Source organism: Mobula birostris, chromosome 3 (assembly GCF_030028105.1).
Source record: "Mobula birostris isolate sMobBir1 chromosome 3, sMobBir1.hap1, whole genome shotgun sequence".
Lineage (NCBI taxonomy): Eukaryota > Metazoa > Chordata > Chondrichthyes > Myliobatiformes > Myliobatidae > Mobula > Mobula birostris.
Window position 1 is genome coordinate 59,297,095 of NC_092372.1, and position 26,935 is coordinate 59,324,029.

The 26,935-nt window shown below is 39.3% G+C and overlaps 1 protein-coding gene across 4 annotated transcripts in view; it reads left to right on the top strand.

Annotated features, from left to right (window-relative positions):
* Positions 1 to 26,935, top strand: part of clocka (clock circadian regulator a) — a 130,967-nt gene that overhangs the window by 55,694 nt on the left and 48,338 nt on the right. For 3 of the 4 annotated variants that reach the window (XM_072252689.1, XM_072252691.1, XM_072252692.1), the window contains 5 exons: positions 16,195 to 16,308; positions 20,138 to 20,244; positions 20,390 to 20,472; positions 21,299 to 21,405; positions 25,832 to 25,979. In XM_072252689.1, the coding sequence (XP_072108790.1) occupies positions 16,195 to 16,308; positions 20,138 to 20,244; positions 20,390 to 20,472; positions 21,299 to 21,405; positions 25,832 to 25,979 (559 nt within the window). The remainder of the gene's footprint in view (positions 1 to 16,194; positions 16,309 to 20,137; positions 20,245 to 20,389; positions 20,473 to 21,298; positions 21,406 to 25,831; positions 25,980 to 26,935) is intronic. The other variant, XM_072252690.1, reaches the window with a different exon arrangement.

Below are 26,935 nucleotides of genomic sequence, written 5' to 3' on the forward strand. Positions count from 1 at the left end.
CCCCCCCCCCCCCCGCCCCCGCACCCTACGAACTGTTCAGGTAGAAATGTAGAAATACATAATTTAATGTTTCCTGATCAACCAGATGTAAAGGTCAATTTTTGTATTTGGTGTTATCAAAGAATCGAATTGTCAGACTTGTAAAGAAACAATAGATTTTGATTGAGTTGTTGGAAATAAGGGTATTATTTTTTCAGAGAGTGGTTGTTAAATTGATTAATGATGTGATTCTGTTCATATTGTATAGTGGGGCTTAAATCATTGTAGATTTATGAAGCTTTGCTGAGCTTTAGTGAGTTTCATCAGTTATTTGATGTCTATGGGGAGCATAGGAAAAAGTAGTCTGGAGAAGGTAGATAAAGCTGTTTGACACATTTAAGGGCAGAATCACAATAGAAGCAGCTTAGTTAGATAATATTTTGGAAATAGTTTGTCTATTATATTTTGATAAATTAAATATTTTGCAAGAAAATCTTCCTATTGTTAAATTCCAGCCTTTTTGCAGTGAAGGCCAAAATGCTCTTCGCTGTCTTCAATACTTGTTGGATCTATCTGCCAGCTTGTTGTGATTTATGCAGAAGAAAATCTAAATCCCCTCTGTACTTCAAAGTTCAAAGTAAATTTATTGTCTAACTACATATATTTTTATCATAGACTACCTTGAGATTCATTTTCGTGTGAGCATTCACAGTAGATACAAAAAACACAATAGAATCACCGGAAAAGCTACACACAAAGACAAGCAACCAATGTGCAAAAGGCAACAAATTGTGCACTTACAAAAAGAAAAACAAAATGATAATTGTAATGGTTTGTAACTCCAGAAACTAGTCAAAAGTAAACCAGGAGCCAGAATATGTTTTATCTACTTCGTTTTTCTTTTAGTGAGGCGCTTACATATGATGATGATGATGATGATGATGAAGAAGAAGAAAGCCCTTAATTCCCAGTGGAGTCATCGGGACGCCGTCATGACGGCAGTTTTTAGCAGGCTTTCTTATTTTTATGAGGCCGAGTTGCTAGCTTGACGCTCAACCCAGCACGGATGGAAAGCGTGCAAGGAAGCCCGCTGGATTCAAACTCGGGAGCCTTCGCTCCGAAGTCTGGCGCTGATGCCACTATGCCACCAGCTGGCTAGCTTACATATGGCGTGGCGTAATAACGTATACCATTCATGTATTTCTTACATGTAACCCATAATGAATATGTAAATGAATGTGTAAACTATATTGATAATACTCAAATATTACTGAAATATTAAATATACTACACTCGTTTAGCTACAAATATCTAACTTGATATAGAATGCATCTCAACTTAAATATGTAACATATTGTTCTCTAGTCATCTTGTGTATACAGAGCCTATAAAAAGTATTGTTTTACGACATTGAATCACAGTGGATTTAATTTTGCTTTTTCTTTACACAATCAACTGAAAAAGACTTTTGTGTCAAAGTGAAAACAGATCTCTACAAAATGATCTAAATTCACGACAAATATAAAACACACAATAATTAATTGCATAATTACTCACCCCCTTCAAGCCAGTATTTAATAGATGCACCCTTGGCAGAAATTATAGCTTTGAGTCTCTGTGGATAGGTCTGCAACAGCTTTGCACATCTGGACACTACAATTCTTCCCCATTCTTCTTTACAAAACTGCTTAAGCTCTGTCAGATTGCATGGGGATCGTGATTGAATAGCCTTTTCAAGTCTAGCTACAAAATCTGAATTGGATTGAGGTCTGGACTCTGACTTGGCCACTCCAGGACATCAACTTTGTTTTTAAGCCATTCCTGTGTAGCTTTGGCTTAGTGCTTGGGATCGTTGTATTGCTGGAAAACAAATATTCTCCCAAGTCGCAGTTCTCTTGGAGACTGCATCAGGATTTCCCTGTATTTTGTTGCATTCATTTTGCCCTCAAGGCTTCCAGGGTCTGCTGCGGGGTAGTATTCCCTCAGCATGATGTATGTTTCACGGTAGGGATAGTGTATTTTTGATGATGTGTGGTGTATGGCTTATGCCAAACATAGTGTTTAGTCTGATGGCCAAAAAGCTGAATTTTGGTTTCATCAGACCAGAGAACGTTCTTCTAGCTGACTTCAGTCTCCCACATGCCTTCTGGAAAAACTCCAGCTGAGATTTCAAGTGAGTTTTTTTTTCCAACAGTAGTTTTCTCTTTGCCACTCTCCCATAAAGCTGCGGCTGGTGAAGCACCCAGGCAACAGTTGTTGTATGTGCAGACTCTCCCATCTCAGCCACTGGAGCTTGTAACTCCTCCAGAGCTGTCATAGGTCTCTTGGTTGGCCTCCATCTCTAGTCCTCTTCTTGCCCAGTCAGTCAGGTTTTGAGAATGGCCAGCTGTAGGGAGATTTACAGCTGTACCATATTCTTTCCATTTCTTGATGATTGAACTGTACTCCACAGTTGAACCTCTGAACTTTGTTTTGTATTTGTAATTAATTTAGATCACTTTGTAGAGATCTGTTTTCACTTTGACACAACAGAGTCTTTTACTGTTGATCAGTGTCAAAACAAACTAAATTAAATCACTGTTGTAAATCAATGTTGTAAAATAATAAAACATGAAAAGTTCCAAGGGAGGGTGAATACTTCTTATAGGCATTGTATACACAGTAAACTCTATAATACATTTACAATGTAAACATCCACAGCATATTAAATTTTAAGTGGTCCTATTCAAGCCTAAAGATTTAATCGCTATGGAGGATTTCTTGCTCTTACGGGATAACTATTATGTATTTAATATCAATAATATTTGAGGAATATTTGTGTGTGTGTGTGTGAGAGAGAGAGCGAGAGAGAGAGAGGCTATAATATATATTATAGTCGATTAAACATTCTTGTCCATTTAAATAATTATGGGTTATATGTACAAATACAGCAATTGCACATGAAATCACAGTACCATGTGATAGGTGTGCGCGCCTCACTTAAACTCGAAGTTAGACTCACATTTCGGACTTCCGTGTCTTTGAATTAGTTAATGTTTCGAAGATACAAAACATAACATTGGTGGCAAAGTATTTTTAAAATGAACCTGAAATGGCTTTCAACCTGTTTAAGCACAGCGAGATGTTTGAACTTAAAAAAAAATGCTGCAAGTGAAACAAGCAGCTCAGCACAGGTTCTTTGGAAGGGAAGACACAATTAGGTTTTTAAAGTAAGTCAAAAATCACTGGCTATGTCAGAAAAAATGACACATTTGATTACACAAAAGATACTGCAGAATGTATACATGCATACACCCTGAGAACGGTATTTTGAAACAAGTGAAATGGCCAACGAGAAACGGTTGCATTGGGTTTAAAGGCAGACAATTTGCTTTGGTTTGACTGCTCCAACCAAACCAGCAGAAATCAGCTTTGCTGATACTGTCAAAGTAATGCAGGAACGTTTAGAACTGAAGCTGTTGTTGATTGCAGAATGCCTTAAGTTTCATACGCAGAATCAAAAAGAAGGGGGAGTCTATTTCAGCACACATGGCTGAATTGAAGAAATTGTCTGAGCATTGTCAGTTCAATAATGGGCTTAGTGACACACTGAGAGATTGTTTAGTTTGCGGAATTTTACAAGAAATCATTCAAAAATATCTCCCAACTGAAGCACCGCTTACATTTAGAAGAGCAGTTGAAATCGCTGTTTCAATTGAAACTGCAGACAAAGACACAGTTGAGTTGCAATCAGGAATGAAAGTGAACCTGAACAGAATTGCAGTGTATGAACAAAAACCGGCCTACTGAACAAATTGTGTTACTGTTGTGGCTGGGTTTTGCATACATCAGCAGGTTTAAAGGTAAAACTTGCAGAAAATGCAACAAAATAGGACACATACAAAGAAAATGTTGACAGTCAAAAATAGATGAACTGTACAGAGAAGAGAAAAAGCGAAAAAGTCAAGTTGCAGTTTCTGAAAGAGCACCAATCTGCAAGCGGTTGATGAAAAATCTGATGGAGGAGATGACACAGGACTGTGTAGGCTTGAAATTTAATATGTGAAAACTAACAACAGACAAGCAATATGGCTTGCACCAGAGGTGAACAGCAAATTGATTAAAATGGAATTAGACACTGGTTCAGTTGTTTCAGTCATTCTACAAAATGAGCTTGAGAGGCATTTCAAAGAAGCCTGTGGATATTGAATGAATAAGTTGCACTGGAGAAAAATAACCTCTGTGGGAATGACATTTCTAACAGTAAAATACAACAACCAATAAGCCACATTGGGCTTGTATGTGGTAAAAGCATAGGTCCAGCATTGTGGGGGACGTGATTGGCCAAGACAACTACAACCTGGTTGGAGGTTCATCCACTACAATTCCTCAGCAAAAGAGTCAACTGAAAGCAAATTAAGAAAGGTACTGGACAATTCCACAAATCTATCCAGGCTGAACACCATAACCCGTTGCCCAGCAGAGGACAATTAGGTGTTGGCGCCAACCTCTGCTTCCATGTTTGGAAAACATATTTAACCAAGGAAGGACCATCCTGCTCAGAGAAATCGTGAAAGTGACAAAAGCAGTGGTCCGAATACCATAGTTTTTGTAGGTAACATCTGCTTTGTTAATCAGGCAGTTACTTGCGAAATGTGGCTTGGTTTTAAGAGCTTGAGGGCCTTTGGGAAAGATGCAACCCGTTGGCTTTTGTGAGTAAAGAAGCAGAACCTACTCTGTGTGCATTAAGATTGTATGAACAATGTCTCTGTAACAGTAGATGCCAAGACCAAAGCCTAGCTGGATGGATGGAAGGTGAAAAAGAAAGGAGTAAAAACAGAGGATACATCAGATTATAAAGGGAGCAATAGAAGGATTAATAAGAGATTACTCCAGTGAGCTGAATACACCTTCCCAAAATCAAGGTAATCTTGAGAATGAAAGGGTTGTTATATGGGCAATGATTGAAGTCTCTGTGCCTGTACTTGCTAGAACTTAGAAGGGGTTGGGCTCTTATCGAAGCATGTTCAATGTTGAAAGGCCTTGATAGAGTGGATGTGAAGAGGATATTTCCTTTGGTAGGGTGGTTCAGGAACAGAGAGTACAGCCTCAAAATAGAGGGATGTCCATTTAGAACAGAGTTGAGGATTTTTTTTTAGCCGGAGGGTGCTAAATCTGTGGAATTTGTTGCCACGGGCTTTTGTGGAGGCCAGGTCACTGGGTACATTTAAGGTGGAGATCGATAGGTTAGTCAAGGCATGAAAGGTTATGAGGAGAAAGCAAGAGAATGGGGTTAAGAGGGAAATGGATCAGCCATGATGAAATGCTGGAGCAGACTCGAAGGGCCAAATGGCCCAATTCTGCTCTTGGGTCTCATGGTCTAAGATGCACAAGCAAGAAGAAAAAGGGGGGAGAAGAAAGGTGTCCAGAGCTGTCAGAACGATTTCTGGCCATCTCAGAGTCAACTCCTACAACCACCACAATGGAGGCCCCAGATCCTGAGATTGACGTCACAGCCACAAGTCTCAACTGCCAAGCCTATAAATGCCCCTTGTCAGGAAAGATGTTATCCCACAAGTCTCACCTGCCAAGCCTACAAATGCCCCTTGTCAGGAAAGGTGTTATCCCACAAGAGTAAGATGGCCTCCACAGTGATTTAAATCTTCAGGCCCGAACGGGACAATTGAAAATTTACTATACTGTGGATATCTATATAGTAGTTGTATTGTATAATACACTGCATATAGTTGAGATGCATTCTCTATTGAGTTAGAGTTTATAACTAAGCAAGGGGAGAGTTGTGTATTTAATATTTCAGTAGTATTGCTTTGAGTCGGTGGACTGGTTAGTATTCAAGGACTCGGCAGCTAACCTCGATGAGGATGCCTCAGCTGTCACGGACTTTATCTAGAAATGCACAGAGGACTGTGTGTCTCGCAAGACGATCCGGATATTCCCTAACTGGAAACCTTGGATGAATTATGAGGTCAAGTCCCTTTTGAAGGCTAGAGCTGTGGCTTTTAGGTCCGGGGATACCAGTCGCTACACGGAATCCAGGCGTGAACTCCGGAAAGCCATTAAGGGCGCCAAGAGGCAATATCGAGCCAAGTTGGAAGCCCAGGCTAGCCGAAGGGATGCCAGTAGACTATGGCAGGGTCTAAATGAGATCACTGGGCGCAAAGAAAAGGCTGGGAATATCAATAACTGTGGCGCTTCTCTTCCTGACGAACTTAATGTATTCTATGCAAGATTCGAACAAAAGAGTGTCCTGCTCCCTCTGGATGAACCGGACCTGGTGGCATTGAGATTCATCGTCACCGAGGAGGATGTTAGAAGGGCCTTCCTGAAGGTAAATCCAAGGAAGGCGACGGGTCCAGATGGCATCCCGGGACGGGTTCTCCGGGCCTGTGCAAGCGAGCTAGATGGAGTGTTTGCTGACATCTTCAACTGCTCCTTGCTTCAGTCTAAGATCCCCTCGTGTTTTAAGAAGGCAACATTAATCCTGGTGCCGAAGAAGAGCAAGGTGGCATGCCTGAATGACTATTGACCTGTAGCTCTGACATCAATTGCTATGAAGTGCTTTGAACGATTAGTTATGGCACACATCAACCACAGCCTACCGGTCAACCTGGACGCTTTGCAATTCGCCTACCGGAGCAACAGGTCAACGGCAGATGCCATCTCTCTGGCCCTACATTCCTCCTTAGAACACCTGGAGAATAAAGACACATATGTAAGGCTCCTTTTCATTGACTACAGCTCTGCCTTTAATACCATCATTCCAAGTAAACTGATTCCTAAGCTCCGGAACCTGGGCCTTAGCACTCAGATCTGCAGCTGGATCTTCAGCTTCCTCACAGACAGGACCCAGGCCGTAAAAATAGGGGACAAGCTCTCCTCTACAATCACTCTGAGCGTTGGTGCCCCTCAAGGCTGTGTACTCAGCCCCCTGCTGTACTCACTGTACTCCCATGTTGTGTAGCCAAGTTTCCATCGAACTCAATATGTACGTTTGCTGATGACACTACAATTGTAGGCCGTATCTCGGGTAATGATGAGTTTGAGTACAGAGAGGAAATTAAGAACCTGGTGGCATGATGTGAAGACAATAACCTATCCCTCAACGTCAGCAAGACGAAGGAATTGGTTGTTGACTTCAGAAGGAATAGCGGACCGCACGACCTCATTTACATCGGTGGTGCGCAAGTGGAACAGGTCAAAAGCTTTAAGTTCCTCAGGGTCAATATCACAAATGACCTGACTTGGTCCAAGCAAGCAGAGTCCACTGCCAAGAAGGCCCACCAGCACCTTTACTTCCTGAGAAAACTGAAGAAATTTGGCCTGTCCCCTAAAACCCTCACTAATTTTTATATATGCACCGTAGAAAGCATTCTTCTAGGGTGCATCACAACCTGATATGGAAGTTGTCCTGTCCAAGACTGGAAGAAGCTGCAGAAGATGGTGAATACAGCCCAGCACATCACACAATCCAATCTTCCATCCTTGGACTCACTTTACACCGCACGCTGTCGGAGCAGTGCTGCCAGGATAATCAAGGACATGACCCACCCAGCCAACACACTTTTCATCCCTCTTCCCTCTGGCAGAAGGCTCAGGTGCTTGAAGACTCGTACGGCTAGATTTGGGGACAGCTTCTATCCAACTGTGATAAGACTGCTGAACAGATCCTGACCCGGATCTGGGCCATACCCTCCAAATATCCGGACCTGCCTCTCGGTTTTTTTTTGCACTACCTTACTTTCCCTTTTCTATTTTCTATTTATGATTTATAATTTAAATTTTTAATATTTACTATCCATTTGTACTCCAGGGAGCGTGAAGCGCAGAATCAAATATCACTGTGATGATTGTACGGTCTAGTATCAATTGTTTGGTGACAATAAAGTAAAGTATTGTATTTGAATAATCTTGTATCAAGTATTGATTAAGCATTCTTGTTAGTTTAAATAATTCATTATGGGTTATATGTATAAATACATGAATTGCATACATCATCATGCTACCATATGATAGGTGTGCACCTCACTTAAAGTAAGCACAAAGTTAGATTCACATTTTGGACTCCCGTGTCTTCCTTTGAATTACTTTATTGTTTTGAGGTTAGAAAACATAACAATAATGTCTTTCCTGACATTTGTGGGGGGTGGGGGGGTGGTCACGCTGCTTGGCAGGCAAGACTTGTGCTTCAGTTAGGAGCTGTTTTTGAATGCTGCTTTGTAAGATTCAACAAACTAAATGATCTCTCGGTGTATTATTCAGCCCATCACTGAATGGCAATGCTCAGACAATTTATTTAATTCAGCCACGTAAGCTGAAATGGACAGTCCTTTTTGATTCTGCTTATGAAACCTGCTATGTTCTGCAATCAACAGTAATTTTGGTTCTAAATGTTCCTGCTTACGCTCATGATATTAGCAAAGCTCATTTTGGCTATTTTGGTTGGAACAGTTAAGCTTCTATGTAAATTGCATGCTTTGTCACCCATTGTACTCAGCACAGTGCCACTTGTTTTTCATCAACTATTTCACTTGTTTCAAAGCACTGCTCAATTCATCATCTCGTTATTTGTTGTGCAATTGAGCTTGTCTATCTTTACAATATAGCCACTCATTTCTGCTTTTTTAAACTTGTTATTGTCACTTGGTACTCAGTATTTATGAACCCGTGGATGTACTCGTTGTTTGTTAATTTAATCTGCTTTCTGCCTTTTTTAAACTCTAATATTTCTTTTCCCCTCTGAAGAAAAATATGCTGTACTTTTTTTTTAGTGCAAATGTCTCTCTCCCATTCCAAAGAAAAACGTGCCACGCTTTTTAAAATGCAAAAGTCTCTCTCTCTCTCCCCTTCTGAAGAAAAATATGCTGCACTTCAACAGGTAGGCAGTCCTCTCAGGTTCGTATTAAAGCTTCTTTGTCAACATTGGTATGCTTTGTAGCTCCAGAAACTGATTGAAAGAAAAACAAGGTGCTGGTATATGATTTGCCTACTTACTTTTTCTTTTAATGAGGTGCTCACATTCACGTACGTCTTATATGTAACTCATGTTGAATTATGTAAACAAAGAATGACTAATCAAACAATATATTTACAACATTACTGAAATATTACAGAAATATTAAATACATTGCAATAATAACTAAGTAATAATATTGAGAACACAACGCAGAGTTCTTGAAAGTGAGTCTGTAGGTGATGGAATCTGTTCAGTGTTGGAATGAATGGAGTTATCCACTGTGGTTGAAGGCTAATAACTGTTCCTGAACCTGGTGGTGTGGGACCAAAGGCTCCTGTACCACCTCCTTGATGGCAGCAGCAAGAAGAAAACATGGTCGGGATGGTGAGGGTCCTTGATGATGGATGCTGCTTTCCTGCAACAGTGTTCCTTGCTCAATGGTGATAGATGGGGTTGTATATTCACTACTTTTTGTAGGGTTTTCTGTTCAAGGGCACTTGGTGCTTTCATACAAGGCCATGTTGCAACCAGTCAGTATTCTGTCTACGGTGCATCTACAGAAGTATGTTAAAGTTTTGGATGAACTGCCAAATCTTTGCAAACTTGTTAGAAAGTAGAGGCACTGCTGTGCCTTCTTTGTAATAGCACATCTGTGCTGACCCGGGACAGATCTCCTGAAATGATAATGATCGAGGAATTTGAGGTTACTGGCTCTCTCCACCTCTCATCCCCTAATGAAGACTGACTCATGGACCTTTAGGTCCCGCTTCCTGTAATCAATAATCAGCTGTTTGATTTTGCTGGCTTTGAGTGAGAAGTTGTTGTTGTAGCACCATTCAGCCAGATTTTCCATTTCGCTCCTATATACTGATTCATCACCACCTTTGATTTGACCAACAACAGTGGTGTCGTCAGCAAGGTTCAATATGGCATTGGAGCTGTACTTATCCTCACAGTTATACAGTGGTGCTAGAAAGTTTGTGAAGCCTATAGAATTTGCTCTTTCTGCATAAATAATGTTATCAGATCTTCACATAAGTCCTAAAACTGGATAAAGAAAACCCAGTTAAATAAATAACACAAAAATTATACTTACTCATTTATTTATTGAGAAAAATGATCCAATGTATTGAAAAAAGTAGGTGAACTTTTGCTTTCAGTACAGTAATAACTTAAACCAAACATTTCCAGTAACTTGGAGGAATTTTAGGCCATTCTGCCTTACAAAACTACTTCAACTCTGGGATGTTGGTGGGCTTTTTTGCATGAACTTCTCGCTTCAGGTGCTTCCACAACATTTCTATAGGATTAAGGTCAGTACTTTGACTTGGCCATTCCAAAATACAAATTTTCTTCTTTTTAAACCTTTCTGTTGTTGATTTACTCTTGCCTTTCTTGCATTGTTCAGTTTCTATTAAGCTTTAGGTGATGGACCACTACCCTGACATTCTACTGTAAAATGTCTTAGAACCATAGAACCATAGATCACCACAGCACAGAAAACAGGCCATTCGGCCCTTCTCGTCTGTGCTGAAACATTATTCTGCTAGTCCCATTGACCTGCATCCAGTCCATAACCCTCCAGATCTCTCCTGTCCATGTACCTATCCAATTTATTCTTAAAACTTAAGAGTGAGCGTGCATTTACCACATCAGATGGCAGCTCGTTCCATACTCCCACCACTCTCTGAGTGAAGATTTCCCCCTAAACCTTTCCCCTTTCACCCTAAAGCCATATCCTCTGGTATTTATCTCTCCTAATCTAAGTGGAAAGAGCCTACTTGCATTTACTCTGTCTATACCCTCATAATTTTGTAAACTTGTATCAAATCTCCCCTCATTCTTCTACGCTCCAAGGAATAAAGTCCTAACCTGTTCAATCTTTCCCTCTAAGTCAACTCTGTCTTGATACAATTTTGAATTTATTATTCCCTCAACAACTGCAAGCTGTCCGGGTCATGAGCCAGCAAAGCAACCCCAAACCATTATTCACAAAATGCTGGTGGAACGCAGCAGGCCAGGCAGCATCTATAGGAAGAGGTACAGTCAACATTTTGGGCCGAGACCCTTCGTCAGGACTAACTGAAAGAAGAGATAGTAAGAGATTTGAAAGTGGGAGATCCGAAATGAAAGGACAAGACAGGAGGGGGAGGGATGGAGCTAAGAGCTGGAAAGTTGATTGGCAAAAGGGATACAAGGCTGGAGAAAGAAGAGGATCATGGGACGGGAGGCCTAGGGAGAAAGAAAGGGGGAGGGGAGCATCAGAGGAAAATATAGTGAGAGGGACAGAAGGAGAAAAAAAGAAAGAAAGGGGAAAAAATAAAAAAACAATAAATAAATAAGGGATGGTGTAAGAAGAGGAGGAGGGGCATTAACAGAAGTTAGAGAAGTCAATGTTCATGCCATCAGGTTGGAGGCTACCCAGACAGAGTATAAGGTGTTGTTCCTCCAACCTGAGTGTGGCTTCATCTTTACAGTAGAGGAAGCCATGGATAGACATATTAAAATGGGAATGGAATGTGGAATTAAAATGTGTGGCCACTGGGAGATCCTGCTTTCTCTGGCGGACAGAGCATAGGTGTTCAGCGAAACCGTCTCCCAGTCTGCGTTGGGTCTCGCCAATATATAGAAGGCCGCACCAGGAGCACCGGACGCAGTATATCACCCCAGCCGACTCACAGGTGAAGTGTCGCCTCACCTGGAAGGACTGTCAGGGGTGCTGAATGGTGGTGAGGGAGGACAGAGAAATCCCCATCCCTCCCCACTGATCTCCCTCCTGGCACTTATCCTTATAAGTGGAACAACACATGCCCTTACACTTCCTCCCCTACCACCATTCAGGGCCCCAGACAGTCCTTCCAGGTGAGGCGACACTTCACCTGTGAGTCGGCTGGGGTAATATATTGCGTCCAGTGCTCCCGATGTGGCCTTCGATATATTGGCGAGACCCGACGCAGACTGGGAGATCGTTTTGCTGAACACCTACACTCTGTCCGCCAAAGAAAGCAGGATCTCCCAGTGGCCACACATTTTAATTCCACGTCCCATTCCCGTTCTGATATGTCTATCCACGGCCTCCTCTACTGTAAAGACGAAGCCACACTCAGGTTGGAGGAACAAGACCTTATATTCCGTCTGGGTAGCCTCCAACCTGATGGCATGAACATTGACTTCTCTAACTTCCGCTAATGCCCCACCTCCCCCTCGTACCCCATCCGTTATTTATTTATATACACACATTCTTTCTCTCACTCTCCTTTTTCTCCCTCTGTCCCTCTGACTATACCCCTTGCTCACCCTCTGGGTTCCCCCCCATCTCTTCTTTCTCCCTGGGCCTCCTGTCCCATGATCCTCTCATATCCCTTTTGCCAATCACCTGTCCAGCTCTTGGCTCCATCCCTCCCCCTCCTGTCTTCTCCTATCATTTTGGATCTCCCCCTCCCCCTCCCGCTTTCAGATCTCTTACTAGCTCTTCCTTCAGTTAGTCCTGACGAAGGGTCTCGGCCCGAAACGTCGACTGTACCTCTTCCTAGAGATGCTGCCTGGCCTGCTGCGTTCACCAGCAACTTTGATGTGTGTTGCACAGCTTTACTCTATGGTTAAGAAGGCATACGGTGCATAGGCCTTCATCAATCGTGGGATTGAGTTTAGGAGCAGAGAGGTAATGTTGCAGCTGTATAGGACCCTGGTCAGAACCCACTTGGAGTACTGTGCTCAGTTCTGGTCACCTCAGTACGGGAAGAATGTGGAAAACCTAGGAAGGGTGCAGAGGAGATTTTCAAGGATGTTGCCTGGAATGGGGAGCATGCCTTATGAGAATAGGTTGAGTGAACTCAGCCTTTTCTCCTTGGAGAGATGGAAGATGAGAGGTGACCTGATAGAGGTGTATTAGGTGATGAAAGGCATTGATTGTGTGGACTGTCAGAGGCTTTTTCCCAGGGCTGAAATGGCTAGCACGAGCGGGCACAGTTTTAAGGTGCTTGGTTGTAGGTACAGAGGAGATGTCAGGGGTAAGTCTTTTACTCAGAGAGTGGTGAGTGTGTGGAATGGGCTGCTGGCATCCGTGGTGGAGGTGGATATGATGGGGTCTTTTAAGAGACTTTTGGATGACTACGTGAAGCTTAGAAAAATATAGGGCTCTGTGTAAGCCTGGGTAATTTCTAGGGTAAGGACATGTTCGGCACAGCTTTGTGGGCTGAAGGGCCTGTGTTGTGCTGCAGGTTTTCTATGTTTCTAAAACATTGCGAAGTTCTTTTATGTTGATTGATAAAGAAAAACATTAGGTTTGTAGTATAATGTGATTTGGTTTCAGGAGCTGCACTGCTGCAAGTACTTAGACAGCTGAACTCATCAGCTAGCCCTTGAAGGCACGTGCACATACTACCACCGATATTTTATCCGACCACAAGTGACTGCAGTTTACTTCACTTATTGTTGCCTTAGTGATTATTGATTCTTTTTGAAAAGGTTTTTGAGAGGCTGATGGATCACACCACCCACAGGAAGAATGCCTTCTGTTCAAAGGAGCCACTCTAACAAGGAACTTCCAGGTCTAATCAAGTGCTCTTGGTAGGAAGTTGCTGGGGAGCGTTTTTACTGGACATGAGCAAAGTATTTAAATTTCTACACTCTGAGGAAGTTTCCATTCAAGCAAATCCCTGTGTTAGTTTGTCTGCTGCTGTGTTCTGGTTGAGAAATCATGTTTGGTGAAATGGTGTATCATTGATGCAGTTGTGATTAGCAAACTTTAAGATGCAATATCGATATGTAGGGAAAAATATTTCTGAGACTCGGAATACAAAAGATTCTCCAGATGCTGAAAATCCAGAGTAATGTACACAAAACGCTGGAGAAACTGAGCAGGTCAGGGAGCCGCTATGGAGATGAATAAAGAGTCGATGTTTTAGGGTCTTCCTGTGAAATCTCTCAAGTCTAATTAAGAGCCAACACTAAATATGTTTGGCCTTGGAGAAGCCACTGTAAAAGCCACTGTAAAAATAAGCAAGCCAATATCAATAGATTTGGAAGACTTTGAAAGCAGATATTGATGATAAAATTCACTATCGACTTCAGTGTGCCAGCAGAGTTTGTAGTTGACTAAAGGAAAGGGTGTTTGAGAACAAAGATTTCAAACTAAGGTCAAAACCTCTGCCCTACTGGGAAACAGTGATCCCTTGAGTATGTGTAATGATAATGCATGTAGAGTTATAGTGGTTAGCCCTTTAAATAACATTAATTTTGAGTCTTCAGTTCGAGGGAAAGCTAGTGTTTTAAAAAAACAGCACCTGTCATTACTTAGACCAATATGGTTGAAGATCTCATTAGAAGCACGTTTTGGGTGCTATTCTACTGTTTAATAATTTGGGCAAGATAGACATTTGAAAAAGAGTGCTTGCTAATGAGAAAGTTTGCACCAAGATAATTGTACAATGGTAATAGCTGGTATTAATGTATCCAGAAAATTCATCATACGTTGAATTTGTAACCTGTGTTTTATTTCAAGACTTTTAATATCTAATGTGTGCTTTGCCCAGAATATTTGATTGTATTCCTAAGTATAGAATTTGATTAAATGCTGAAGGAATTGGTTCATAATGATCTTATGGCAAGAAATCATTCAAGTAGCTTACCCTTGTGTTTCATGCTAATGATGACTGTTGCCATCTGTTTTTTCCCTTTATAGTTTTTTTTCTTTATGGATAAAAGAAGTAACTTTCATGTATAGAGAGAGTTATTTGATATAAATCTTTGGATACCTGTGTCAGAACATCAAATATCCGTGTTCCTGGAGGTTATAATTATTGTAGTGATTTAAGTTTTTCCTATCTAAGCACTAGTTTTTCTTTGCTATACCTCATGAGGGAATATTTCAAAAGGAAAAAATTCAAAGTGAAGATGACACAGCACATTATTCAAACTGTTTTAAATTTTGGAAGCAGATGTTTGCCATTCAATTTTGTCTGATGCCTATTTAGTTTGGTGACGTAACCTTTTAGTTGAGGAAGTTATTCTTGCATAGTCTCTAATACCTGATGAACTACACGTAAGCAAGGTATTTCATTGGTATGTATGACAATAAACTTATCTGATTCAGAATGACACATGTCAGATTGGCAGCAAAATATTCAAATAATATTGTGGTTCAACATTAGTTTGAAATATAACCAATATAGGCCATCAGTTAATCCTTGTCTTGTGAACAAATTCAGATACAAAACAAATGTGCAAAGTATCACCAAACAAAACTGAAGGATGCTTTTGACAGAAATCTAGTCTATCGTCGTTTCATCCAGTGACCTAATTGTTAAGTGCTGGACCACAGCCACATACCGGTTTAACAGCAATAAATCAAACTATTGATCTTACAGCACAATGAAATTCTGATGCATTGTTGATTTTGGAATAATGGCAGAATTCAGATATTCGTGTGAAATCAAGCTCTGTAGCATTCATGGACTATTTTAACCGACTGATGTTCTACCAAGGGAAAGGTTATAGATTATAGAAAGAATACAGATGAACTGCTATATCAGAATTCATTGGTACTTCTATGGCATTTGAATTAATTTTTATTGCAAGCTAACATGCTTGCACAAGTAAGTTATTCACGTCTTCAGATGGAAAGCAACTTTGTCTGTTTGTCCTTTCAGTAACAGTAACAATACACTCCCGATAACCATCATTGTTAACACCCTCTCATTTGTCACTTCGGGATCGTACTAACCATCAAAGTCATATGGTTTGTGAATTACCAATTTCTAAGGAATGTTGAGACGCAGTAGATTGTTGGTTGGTCAAAATTCTAATTCGGCCTTAACCGATATTATTTAAAGAAGATCATCAGGGAAGATTTCTTTCTTTTCCCTAGGAGCTACTATTTGAGGATTGCTACAGAAGATAATTTGCAGTTTTTTGCGTTTATTTAATTTTAAGTATTTTAACTTGCTTGAAAGCTTTGCTCTCTAAGGACTGAATCCTAGTGATGGGTGTAAAATTTTGCATCGAGGAAGATAATTTGTTAACTCCTGTTAAGTTTCTTCATTCTTAACTTGGAAGTACCTTCCAAGTAGCTTCAAATAGAAACTTTTACTTTGGATTATCAGTAATTTTTTTTCAATATCTACTACAGTTTTCTGCTGTTGGTGATTTAGAATATTTCTATTCTAACAACGAATCTTAATCTGCAAATAAAAGTTCTTTGGAGATTGTTTGCTATCGTTTGCATTTCCTTAATATATTTAAATAGTTTGTGTTCTTTACAGCCAACAATCATCTTGAATTCTGTTGCCATATGCTCAGAGGACCAATATATCCTAAAGAACCTCCGGTCTATGAATATGTAAAATTCATAGGCACGTTAAAGTCACTGAATAACTGTAAGTTGTTTTAAAATTAAGCAAGCATATTTGATATCCATGATGTTTGCTTTGTATATACAGTACTGTGCAAAAGTCTTGTGCACTCTGGTTGCTTATAAGACTTTTGAACAGTACTTTATTTGTCAACGAGCAGCGGAGTGCAAGTTTGTAAATCTGGCGGGAACAAAGGATAGTAGGAGTAGCGAAGGGGGTGTGCCACGGGGGGGCGGGGGGCATGGATCAGGTGGCAAAGGAGTGCCAGGGACGGAGGGTGACACAGGTGCAGACACAACCAGCTCTGAGGCACCAGGCAAAGTCATTTGTTTATTGATCATTACAGAATGTCTCTCTGATGCTTCCTGCTTTTCCCCTCCCCCTTCCTTCCCCTTTTCTCAACCTTGACTCTCCTCTCCCTGCCCCCTTTCTAGTCTCAATCCCATACCAGGGTCAAGTTTATCATCACTCTCATATGTCATGTTTTTTTTTTGCGCAGCAGTACAGTGCAATACATAAAATTACTACAGTACTGTGTAAAGATGTGTGTATGCGTATGTGTGAGTGTATGTATAATATGTGTGTGAGATTTTTGCACAGTACTGTAGGTTTCAAGCATTTGGAGTCACAGAGCTGATTAGCATCTATGCTGACCAGCCTACTTATCTGAGCTAATATCACTTTTCTGCATTAATTCCATATCTCTCTTGGCCTTGTCATTCAAGTACCCGTCTGGATGCCTCATTAGTGTTATTGTTCCTAACTTCACCACCACCTCTTCTGACAGCTCATTTCAGATACCAGCTATCCTTTATGTGAAAAATGTACTACTCAGATTCCCCATAAACCTTCTCCCTCTTAACTTAAAACCTGTAGTTTTGAAAACCTCTACCAAGAGATGCAATCTCTAGCTGTCTACCCAGCTATGACTCTCATAACTTTATTCAGTCCCCCTCCTTTTGCTCTCAGAAAAAGAGATCCAGTTTATATTCTCCAGTGTAGAATAGAACAACCCACCACTACCGTCCTCTGCCTCCTCCCATTTTACCAGTTTTGTAGCCAACTGTTTAGCTCATGGGGGATCCCATCTGTTCTGATCTTCAAGAACAGCCTACCGTACAGGATGTAATCAAAGGACTTTGCAAAGTTCACGTAGACAGTGTCTTCTATCTTGCCCTTGTCAGTCCTCTTGGTCAATTCTTCAGGAAAAAAAACTAAATCAAATTCATGAGATGCTATTTCTTCTTAAGTATAATAGTGGCTATTCCCCAGTCATCCACCTCACCTGTGGCTAATGAAGTTGCAAAAACCGTTTACATGGCCCTGATAACCTTCTTCATTGCTTCTCGTATTATCCCAAAATACACCGGTCAGGCCCTGAGGATTTATCTGCCTTTGTGTGTTTGATGATAACTAACACAGTCTCCTTTAGTAATGTTGATATGCTCCAGGATATCACTGTCACCTGAACTCATTAGTTTCTATATGATTCTGTGCAGGAAAACCAGACAAGAGATAGAGCTTAGTAACATAGTAACATAAAAACAACCTTTCTCTCAGTGTCATCAAAACAAAATAGCTGGTCATTGATCTCAGGAGGAGGGGTGTTGCATGTGTCCCTGTCTTCAAAAGCGCAGAGTTTGAGAGGGTCGACAGCATCAACTATCTAGTTCTTAGATGGAGCATCACCAATAATCTGTCCTGGTTCAACCGTGTTGACACCACACCAAGGAAGCTCACCAAATCCTGTACATCCTCAAGAGGCTAAAGAAATCTGGCATGTCCTCATCGACTCTTACCAATTTTTACTGATATACCATAGAAAGCATTCTACCTGGATGTATCATGGCTTAGTATGACAACTGCTCTGCCCATGACTGTGAGAAACTGCAGTAAGTGTGGGCGTAGTTCAGAACATCATAGTAACCTACCTTCTCACCATAGACTCTGTCTGTACTTCTCGTTACCACAGTAAAGCAGCCAGCATGATCGAAGACCCTGCCACCCTAGACCTTCTTTCTACTCCCCTCTTCAATCGGGTAGAAGATATAAAAGCCTGAAAGCACGTACTACGAGGCTGAAGGAGATTCTGTCCATTTCTGTATGACTATTAAATAGTTTCCTAGCATGATGATTTTGTACTGCAGCTTCTCTGAAGCTGATGCACTTTTTCAGCATACTGTTAATTGTTTTACTTTGTACTACCTCAATGCACTAAGTAATGATTCAATCTGTACAAACAGTATGCACAACATGCTTTTCACTGTACATGTGACAAAGATAAACCAATTCCAACTAAGAACTCATCCAATTTGCATGGCTGCACATAATCAATTACCATGCCAATCCTACTTTTTTCCATAGTCACCCTTTTATTTTTAACATACTTATAAAATATTTTAGGATGCTCCTTTACCTTATTTGCCAGGGATATCTTTTGGTCTATTGTTTTACTCAGACTTACTTTCCTATGTACACTCCTATGTCCTTTACAATTTTTAAGGGATTTGCTTGATTTCAAATCCCTACACTTGAAATATTATGGTCTAATACTATCAAACTTAGTTTTCCCCTCAAGTTTAAACTTGAGGACTTCCCATTCTTTTACGATAACTTTTTCCCACACTTGTGACCTGCCCCAACGAAATCCTTGCTACTCTGATTTGACGCAAACAACACATTTCAATGTATGTTTCAGTGTTCATTTGACAATAAAACCAATCTTCATTTCTAACCATAATCTGCCTCTGATAACATCCCAATGGTTCAAATAATTAAACTGCACAAGTTCTTTAGACGTGCAATTATTTGCTCCAATTCCCACTCTGGTTAGCACTTTTTCAAACAATACTTGTCAATTGAAAATTATAAATCCAGCACTGAATCATGAATCTTTCACCTATCATGCTTATAAATCCCAATGTGCTAGATGGCATTTTCATTTATTTGCTCTCTGTGAAAACACAATTTGCATTCATTGCTAAGGGCATTCAAAATGTACCACTGATGCCATTTATGAGACTAGACCAGTGGGCTGGATGGGGCCCAACAAGAGTGGAGGCATTTTTTAACTTGGCTATCGTGGTTTGAATAACTATTATGAGAGTAGAAGAAAAGCAGAGTAATGACAACCAAAATATAAACAGATTTAATTTAAAGTTAGTCAAGAATAAAAATATCAGAAATAGAAATTCTTAATTGCACAAAAGATTTAATTCAGAAAAAGCTTGAAAGTTCAAGTTGACACATCAGTTGAAAATCCTTAAATTTAAGGAGCAATTCAAATGGGACTGGGACTGGTCAGGCTAATGAGGGAAAAAGTAGGAAGCGATTTTGCAGTGATGGTTTTAAAAAAAACTTATTTATAAGGCAAAGGGGGAATTTTGCAAGAGAGCTTCAGGAGAGCACTGTTAGAGGAAGGAATAAAAAAGGAACTTCCGAGAATGTTTAAAGCTTAGAGTTCTCTCTCTATGTCAGCTACTTCCAATAATCGTGCTTAAAGATTGTTAACTTTGAACCTGTGTTTAATTTTCCATTTATTATTATAGTTAAATATTTACTTAGATCTCTAACTATCTAGTTATAAAATGTTTCAAATTTGGAAATATTAATTCTCAACCACTTCTAATCCAATAAATACAAATTTTAAGGACCTTGCTTCCTTTTAAAGCTAAAGTGAGCCACAATTACACATTGTTCCAAAACTAAAACAAATTTAACTACTTAAGTACGTTTTTAAAAATGATCTTTATGGTGCAATAGTACTTAGGACTTACTTGCTGTCTTTTACTGTGGTTTCGCATTGTTTCTTTTCCACAAACATTCAAATTATGACTTCTAAAATTTCATTTAGTGCCTTGTTCTGCCCAAAATGGATTTGGACGGCCTCTAAAGTCAGCATTTGAAGGAAGAATTTGCTTTTTAGCAACAGTCAGATTAGCTACACCACAGCTTGTTAAGGTATGATGATGAAGTAAATGAAGGAAATCTCTTCATAATTTGGTTCAGCCAATTTTGATACTATGTTATTTTACAGTATAAAATAATTGTGATTGAATTACCTCCAGTCATTATTTTCTAAAAGGTATTCATTTTTGAAATATAGGAAATGTGCACTATTGAAGAACCAAATGAAGAATTTACTTCAAGACACAGCTTAGAGTGGAAATTTCTGTTTCTTGATCACAGGTTTGTTCTATGATTTTAAAATATTAATTTACTATTGTAGTTGGGAGGTGGGTGTAGTGGAGAGTACCAAGCAAAGAAAAGATTTGTAGAGTTTGAAAGTGAGATGGAAGAGTTTATAAAGGGAATACTACAGTCCAGAGTTTGGGGCTTGTGATACAAGGGGATCAGTGTGTTCTGGAGCAAGATGTTAGTTTTTAAAAAAGAGATTAAATAGTAAAGCTAACAATGTTGTTCTTTACTGTTTAGGGAAATAAATACAAAAGTTGAGAGGTTCTGCTTTATATACTGTATACTGAAATGGGAAGGTTGTCTTATTGTTAAAGTTTGGACAGGTTGGGTATGTATCTACTGGCATTCGGGATAGAAAGGGAGAGAATGTTTGATTGTGGAGGAATCTAGAACTAAGGGCCATAGTTTTAAAATAAAGAGTCATCGGACTTAAAGGTTATGTGCCAGGATCTATTTTTCTCTGAAGTTTGTGTGTCTCTGCAGCTTTCCTCTTTAATGAGCAGTGGAAGTTGGATTTTTGAATATTTTTCAGATGGCAGTTGATGGCCTTTTGCTAAGCATAGCATGGGTGAGCAAAACCCAGGAAACTAAAGATGAGGTTATGATTAAATCAGACATGATCCTGTTAAATTACATGGTAGGCTAAAGATAGCAGGCTTACCTTTGCCTCTAATCTGTATGTTGGTAAGTAATTTCTGCTATTTTTGTTGAGGATAGTGAACTTTGAAAACAACTGAGTGGATGAGGTAATGCACATCAATTGTGACAAAATGTTGTCCTTCGTTAAACCTTAACTTGTTATTTGTATTTGTTATAGGGCACCTCGAGTAATTGGCTATTTACCCTTTGAGGTGCTGGGAACATCTGGCTACGATTACTACCATGTGGATGACTTGGAAAATTTAGCAAAATGCCATGAGCACTGTGAGTAAATTCTGATGGTTAATGGAGGATAAGTTTATAGTTACCGGTTTTTTATCATAAACTGTACAGAGAGTCAACACTTAGCGTTGTTTCTGATCTCCAATCCTTCCGTTACCCATCAGATCCACTCTCAGCCTCAAGGAAAAGCTTAAGAAGCACTCTCATATGAAACAAACTTAGAGGAAGGTCCATAACCAAAGTTCAACATAATGATGTTTCTGTGGGTACCAATGAATGGTGTAGGTTCTTAGTATGACCATTGAACGTAATGGTGTGTTAGTGAAGACCCAGTAAGAGAATTAAGGATTCTGTAATCTGTGAGAGTAGATAATGGGAAGACCTATAGAGAAAATCTAAGGCCATTTTATATTGATAATATCTGAATGTTTCAGAATTCTTAAATTTCTTATCTGTTTGTGGTTTAGCTTTATTATAGTTAAATTTTATGTTAGCTATGTAACGATATGCATGATTTGATAGACATGTGATATTTAAATATGATGCACACCATATGCAGAACTTGCTAAAGAACTGTTGTCTTCATAAGATTGTCTTAAAGAACAAGGTAATGAGAAATTATAATTGACATTAATTCAAATACAATTGTGATCCAAAGAAGTGAGAAATTTTAGGAACATACAGAAACACTGTGAAGCAAGATATCACCAAAATAGAAAGAGCATTGAAGTGGAGATACGAGACTGCAGATGCTGTAATCTGAAACAGAAAAAAAGCGAAGTGCTGGACTAATTTAATGTATTAGGCAGCATCAGTAGAAGCAGTGAGATTGACATTTTTGAGACCCTGCAGCAAGATGTTAAAGAAGGGGATTTTATTAGGAGCTGACCAGTTTAATTTTAGGTACGCCAACAGCTATATAAAAAGATGTAGGAGCATTTATGTTGTGAAAGAATTTTAACCTTAATTATTCTTGAGAGGTGTAAGGTACTTAGCTCAAAAGAAACCAGACAGTTATTTCGGAATGTTGATTTATAGTTAAAATATTGATTAATGGAATCTCCACAAGTTTCAAGATAGCTGAAGTAAAGGGTTAGGTATGGACCTTGCTGGAGAGTACTAAATTGGGGCAAGGCAGTCTATGAATATATTAGCTAGGAACGCGGGAGTTATTTGGAAGCAGCTGTCTTTTTGCAAATCCACATCTGACGTGGAGCTTATCTGAAGACCAGCTGCACAGAGTTCAGGACAGGTATTTTCCAGCAAGAAGGAAGGACAAGAATGGCAAGGTAAGGGATCCCTAAGTTACAAGGGAGGTGGTGAGTTTAGTCATGAAGTAAAAGGAAGTGTTTATAAGGTTTAGGAAGTTTAAAAAAATAAAACTGACCTTGAAGATTATAAAGAAGCTACGAGAAGATAAAACAAGGGATATAGGAGAGCCAAAAGAGACTATGAAACGTCCTTGCCAGTGGGATTATAGACAATTCTAAAACATTATAAACCTACATTAAGAGCAAGAGGATAACTTGAGAGAGGGTAGGAACTCTTAAGGATAAAATAGGGTACATGTAGTTGAAGGCAATGGACATTGGTGAATTCCTAAGTAAGTATTTGAGTATCACTATTTAACATAGAGAAGGACTTGGCGGTTAGCGTGATCAGTATGGACAGTGCTAATGTGCTAGGGCATTTTATTATTAAGGAAGAGGTAGTTTGGATCTCCTGAAGAACATTAAGGTGGATAAGTCCCAGGGGCTAGATTATTGAGAGAGGCAAGAGATGAGATTGCTGGGGCCTTTCCCAAGTTCTTCACATCCTCTCTAGCTTACAGCCAGGGTCCCGGGAACTTGTGAGTAGCTAATGTTGTTCCCTTGTTCAAAGAAGGAAATTGGGTTAATTCTGGTCGCTATAGACCGGTGAGTCTCATGTCAGTTGTATGGAAGACAGGGGAGAGGATTCTTCAGAATAAGGTTGATGATCTTTTGGAGAGCCATGGCTTAAATTGAGATAGCATGGCTTTTTGGGGGGAAATCATATCTTATTCACTTGATACAACTTTTTAAAGGAGGTAACAAAAGTGATTGATGAGGATAAAGCTTACAAGAATTTTGTGAAGACATTTGACAAGTCCCAGATTTTGGGCTCATCCAGAAGACTGAGGTGCATGGGATCAGTAGTGAATTGGCCATTTGGATTTGGAATTGGCTTGCTCTTAGAATTCAGAGGGTGGCCGTTGATGGGACATTCTGGCTAGAGGTTCATGACTAATATTATTCCCCAGGGATCTGTATTGGGATCTCAGCTGTGGATGGGTAGATCAGTTATTTTGCAGACAATACAAATATTGGTGATATTGTAGATTGCCGAAGGATACAGTGGGATACATGTAGATTAATTGCAGATATGAATGGAAAAATGGCAGATGGAGTTTAATCCAGACAAGTGTGAGGTATTGCACTTTGGAAGATCAAATATAAAGGGACAGTATGCAGTTAATTTCAAGACTCTTAACAGTTTTGATGTACAGAGTGATCTTGCAGACCAAATCCATAGCCCCCTTAAAATAGCTGCATAAGTTGACATGAGAATAAAGAAGGCATATGGCATATTTGTCCAGGCATTGAGTTCAGAATCCAGAAGTTACAAGGCAGCATTATAAAACTGTTTAAGTTGCATCTAGAGTATTGCATTCAATTTTCATTGCTGCATTATAGGACTGGTGTGGAGCGTGTGGAGATAGTACAGAGATGTTTTCTCTGGAGGGGCAAAGGCTGCGGGGCATATGTAGAGCAGGCAGTTAATATCCTTTTCCCCACTGAGGGCATGCATTTAAGGTGAATTCAAAGGAGATCTGCAGAGCATGCCTTTTCTTACACAGAGGGTGGTAATTGTCTGGAAAGCACTGCCAGGAGTGGTAAAAGAGGCAAATATGATGGTGGGGGGTTTAAGAGACTCTTAGATAGGCACATAAACAGGCAGAGATGGAGGGATTTGGACAGCTGTAAGGAGAAGAGATTAGTTTACTTGGTGTTTTAATTACTAGTTTAATGAGTTTGTCAACATTGTTGTATGAAGGGCCTGTTCCTGTACTACGCTGTTGTTAGAACTATTAGTGCCCATGGGTTTTTGAGATTAATATTTAAGATGGCGTTACAGAAGACATGCGACAGCTTACTGGTGGTTCGAAAGCAAAGGAGTTTGATTAAAAGCATTATTAATAATCTTTTTAAGTAAATCGTGGTAAACTATCACTGCAAACAATAAAGGGGAGTGATAGATCTAAGGACAATTTGGTTTGGAAGGTTGTCTTTGCTCACGGTTTGTTTTTCTTCTCTCTCTCTTTCTCTGTGGGTGCTACGGGTTGGTCTTTTTTTTTAATTTGGGCTCTTTCAGGTTCCTTGCTTTGTGAATGCCTGTTAAGCAAACAAATCTTAAGGTTGTATAATTTATACATTCTTTGATAATAAATGCACTTTGAATGGAATGGGTCACAGACAATGAACTGGCTGGAAGAGAACATGTTGTGGTACCCTTAACATATATGAAGAAATACAAGGATAAGTTTATTTATGGCATAGTTATTAGAATCAGAGAAAATTGGACTGTCATTTAATTAACTTCAATAAGAATTTTTAGTATTACAGTTATATTAGAAATGTGCAAAAATCTTTCAAGCAGTACTACTAAAATACTTGAGAGTAACTAAAATATTTCATAGCAATCTAGAGGTCCATAATGTATGCTGATAATCAATTGTTATTTGATCATGTTGCATATGCTTTTTGTCTTTAATATTCTTCAGGAAAAAATTTTGTTGGCTTCAAGGGAGTATACTTAAAATGAGAACTTTACTTTTCTTTAGTGTTATCACTTCATACAAATGGTGGAGAAAACTCAAAATTCTCTTATCAAAAATGTGTTAAGGATAGATCAATTGGTAATTACTTAATGTGAGATTGATATATCTTTCACCATTCAGTATCTAGGGTTATGGAGATTGTTAGGTTAGCTAAAATCCCATTAAATGGTAAAACAAACTTGGGGGATTGATGAACTTTTCCTCGTCCCATTAGTAGACCTGCAGAATTGTCTGAGACATTTTGATCAGCTACATTAAGCTGGGAAACTTGAGAGTAAACAAAAAATGTCAGCTATTCTAACATTCCAAAAATGCCTCTTGTTAAAGTAAAAATAAATTGCATAGGATCCTTAATTACTGTAAGAACGTGAATATCAGGCTATTTATGACAAGATTTTCAATTTCCTTTATATGTATAAATTCAGATGTAAAATTGAATAGGCCTATATCTTGACCCTCTAAATAATGCGGTGACAACTAGCTAAATTTTGGAAATAGTGTCATTTTTATTTTTATATCTAATAATAAAGATTGAATATTCAAATGGCTAGTGTATGGAAAACATGAGTAGCATAAATTTGTGATAGATGTCTTCTTTTATTGTTTTAGTGATGCAGTATGGAAAAGGCAAATCATGCTACTACAGGTTTCTTACAAAAGGGCAACAATGGATGTGGCTTCAGACTCATTATTACATTACCTATCATCAATGGAACTCCAGACCAGAATTTATAGTCTGTACTCATACTGTTGTAAGGTAAATGAATTTCTGCAAATATTTAATCTAGCATGACACACATTTTTATTCCTATTTGCAATCAAAATTAAAGTACAATTTGTCTTCCTTTTCTATATAATCATCACCTTCACACATTTACAAATGAAGATCATTATGTGATTATATGAGAGGAAAAAAAAACTTTAGTTGTACTTTGCTTCAGTGGGGAAACAACAAATGTCAAATTTCTTTGACTTCTTTTAATGTTATTGAACTAGGAGAAATTAGATAGGTCTTCAAAAGGTTTAATGTCCATCACATGTATGGTAGTCCACACTAATACATAACGTGTTACATACGGTGAATTTCTTCCAGTGTTCAGTGTTACCAGTTGAAGTTGTTCAGGCTTTTCTGAGTCTTCTGCAATCAGTATAAAAAGGAGGGATGGTTTTAATTAGGAAACCCGAATGTAGAAATGATTTGGATGAGAGTACAAAATACTAAAGGCAAGAAGTCTTGCGTTGGATTAATGTATAGGTTCCCTAACAGCAATCACACAATGGGAAAGAATATAAAGGAAGAAATAATTGGAAGTAAAAGGCACCAAAGTAATCATGTGGTTTTTTAATCTGCATGTAAACTGTGATTAAAGTTGTATCAGTAAAACAACCTGATTGAGGAATTCAGCAGATCAGGCAACATCTCGAACTGAGATTCTTCTTCAGGACTGGAAAGGAAGGATGAAGGTGACAGAATAAAAAGGTGGCGAGAGGACAAGCTAGAAGGTGATAGGTGAAACCGGGTGGGTAGGAAAGGTAAAAGGGCTGGAGAGGAGAATGGACCATCGGAGGCAGTGAAGGAGAAGGTGCCTTGGGAGAAGGTGATAGGCAGGTGAGAAGGGGTAAGGGGCCAGAGTGGGGAATAGAAGAAGGGAGGAGCTGGGAATTTGTTTTTTACCCAATTTTCAAGCCATCAAGGTCTTCTCACCTGCCTAT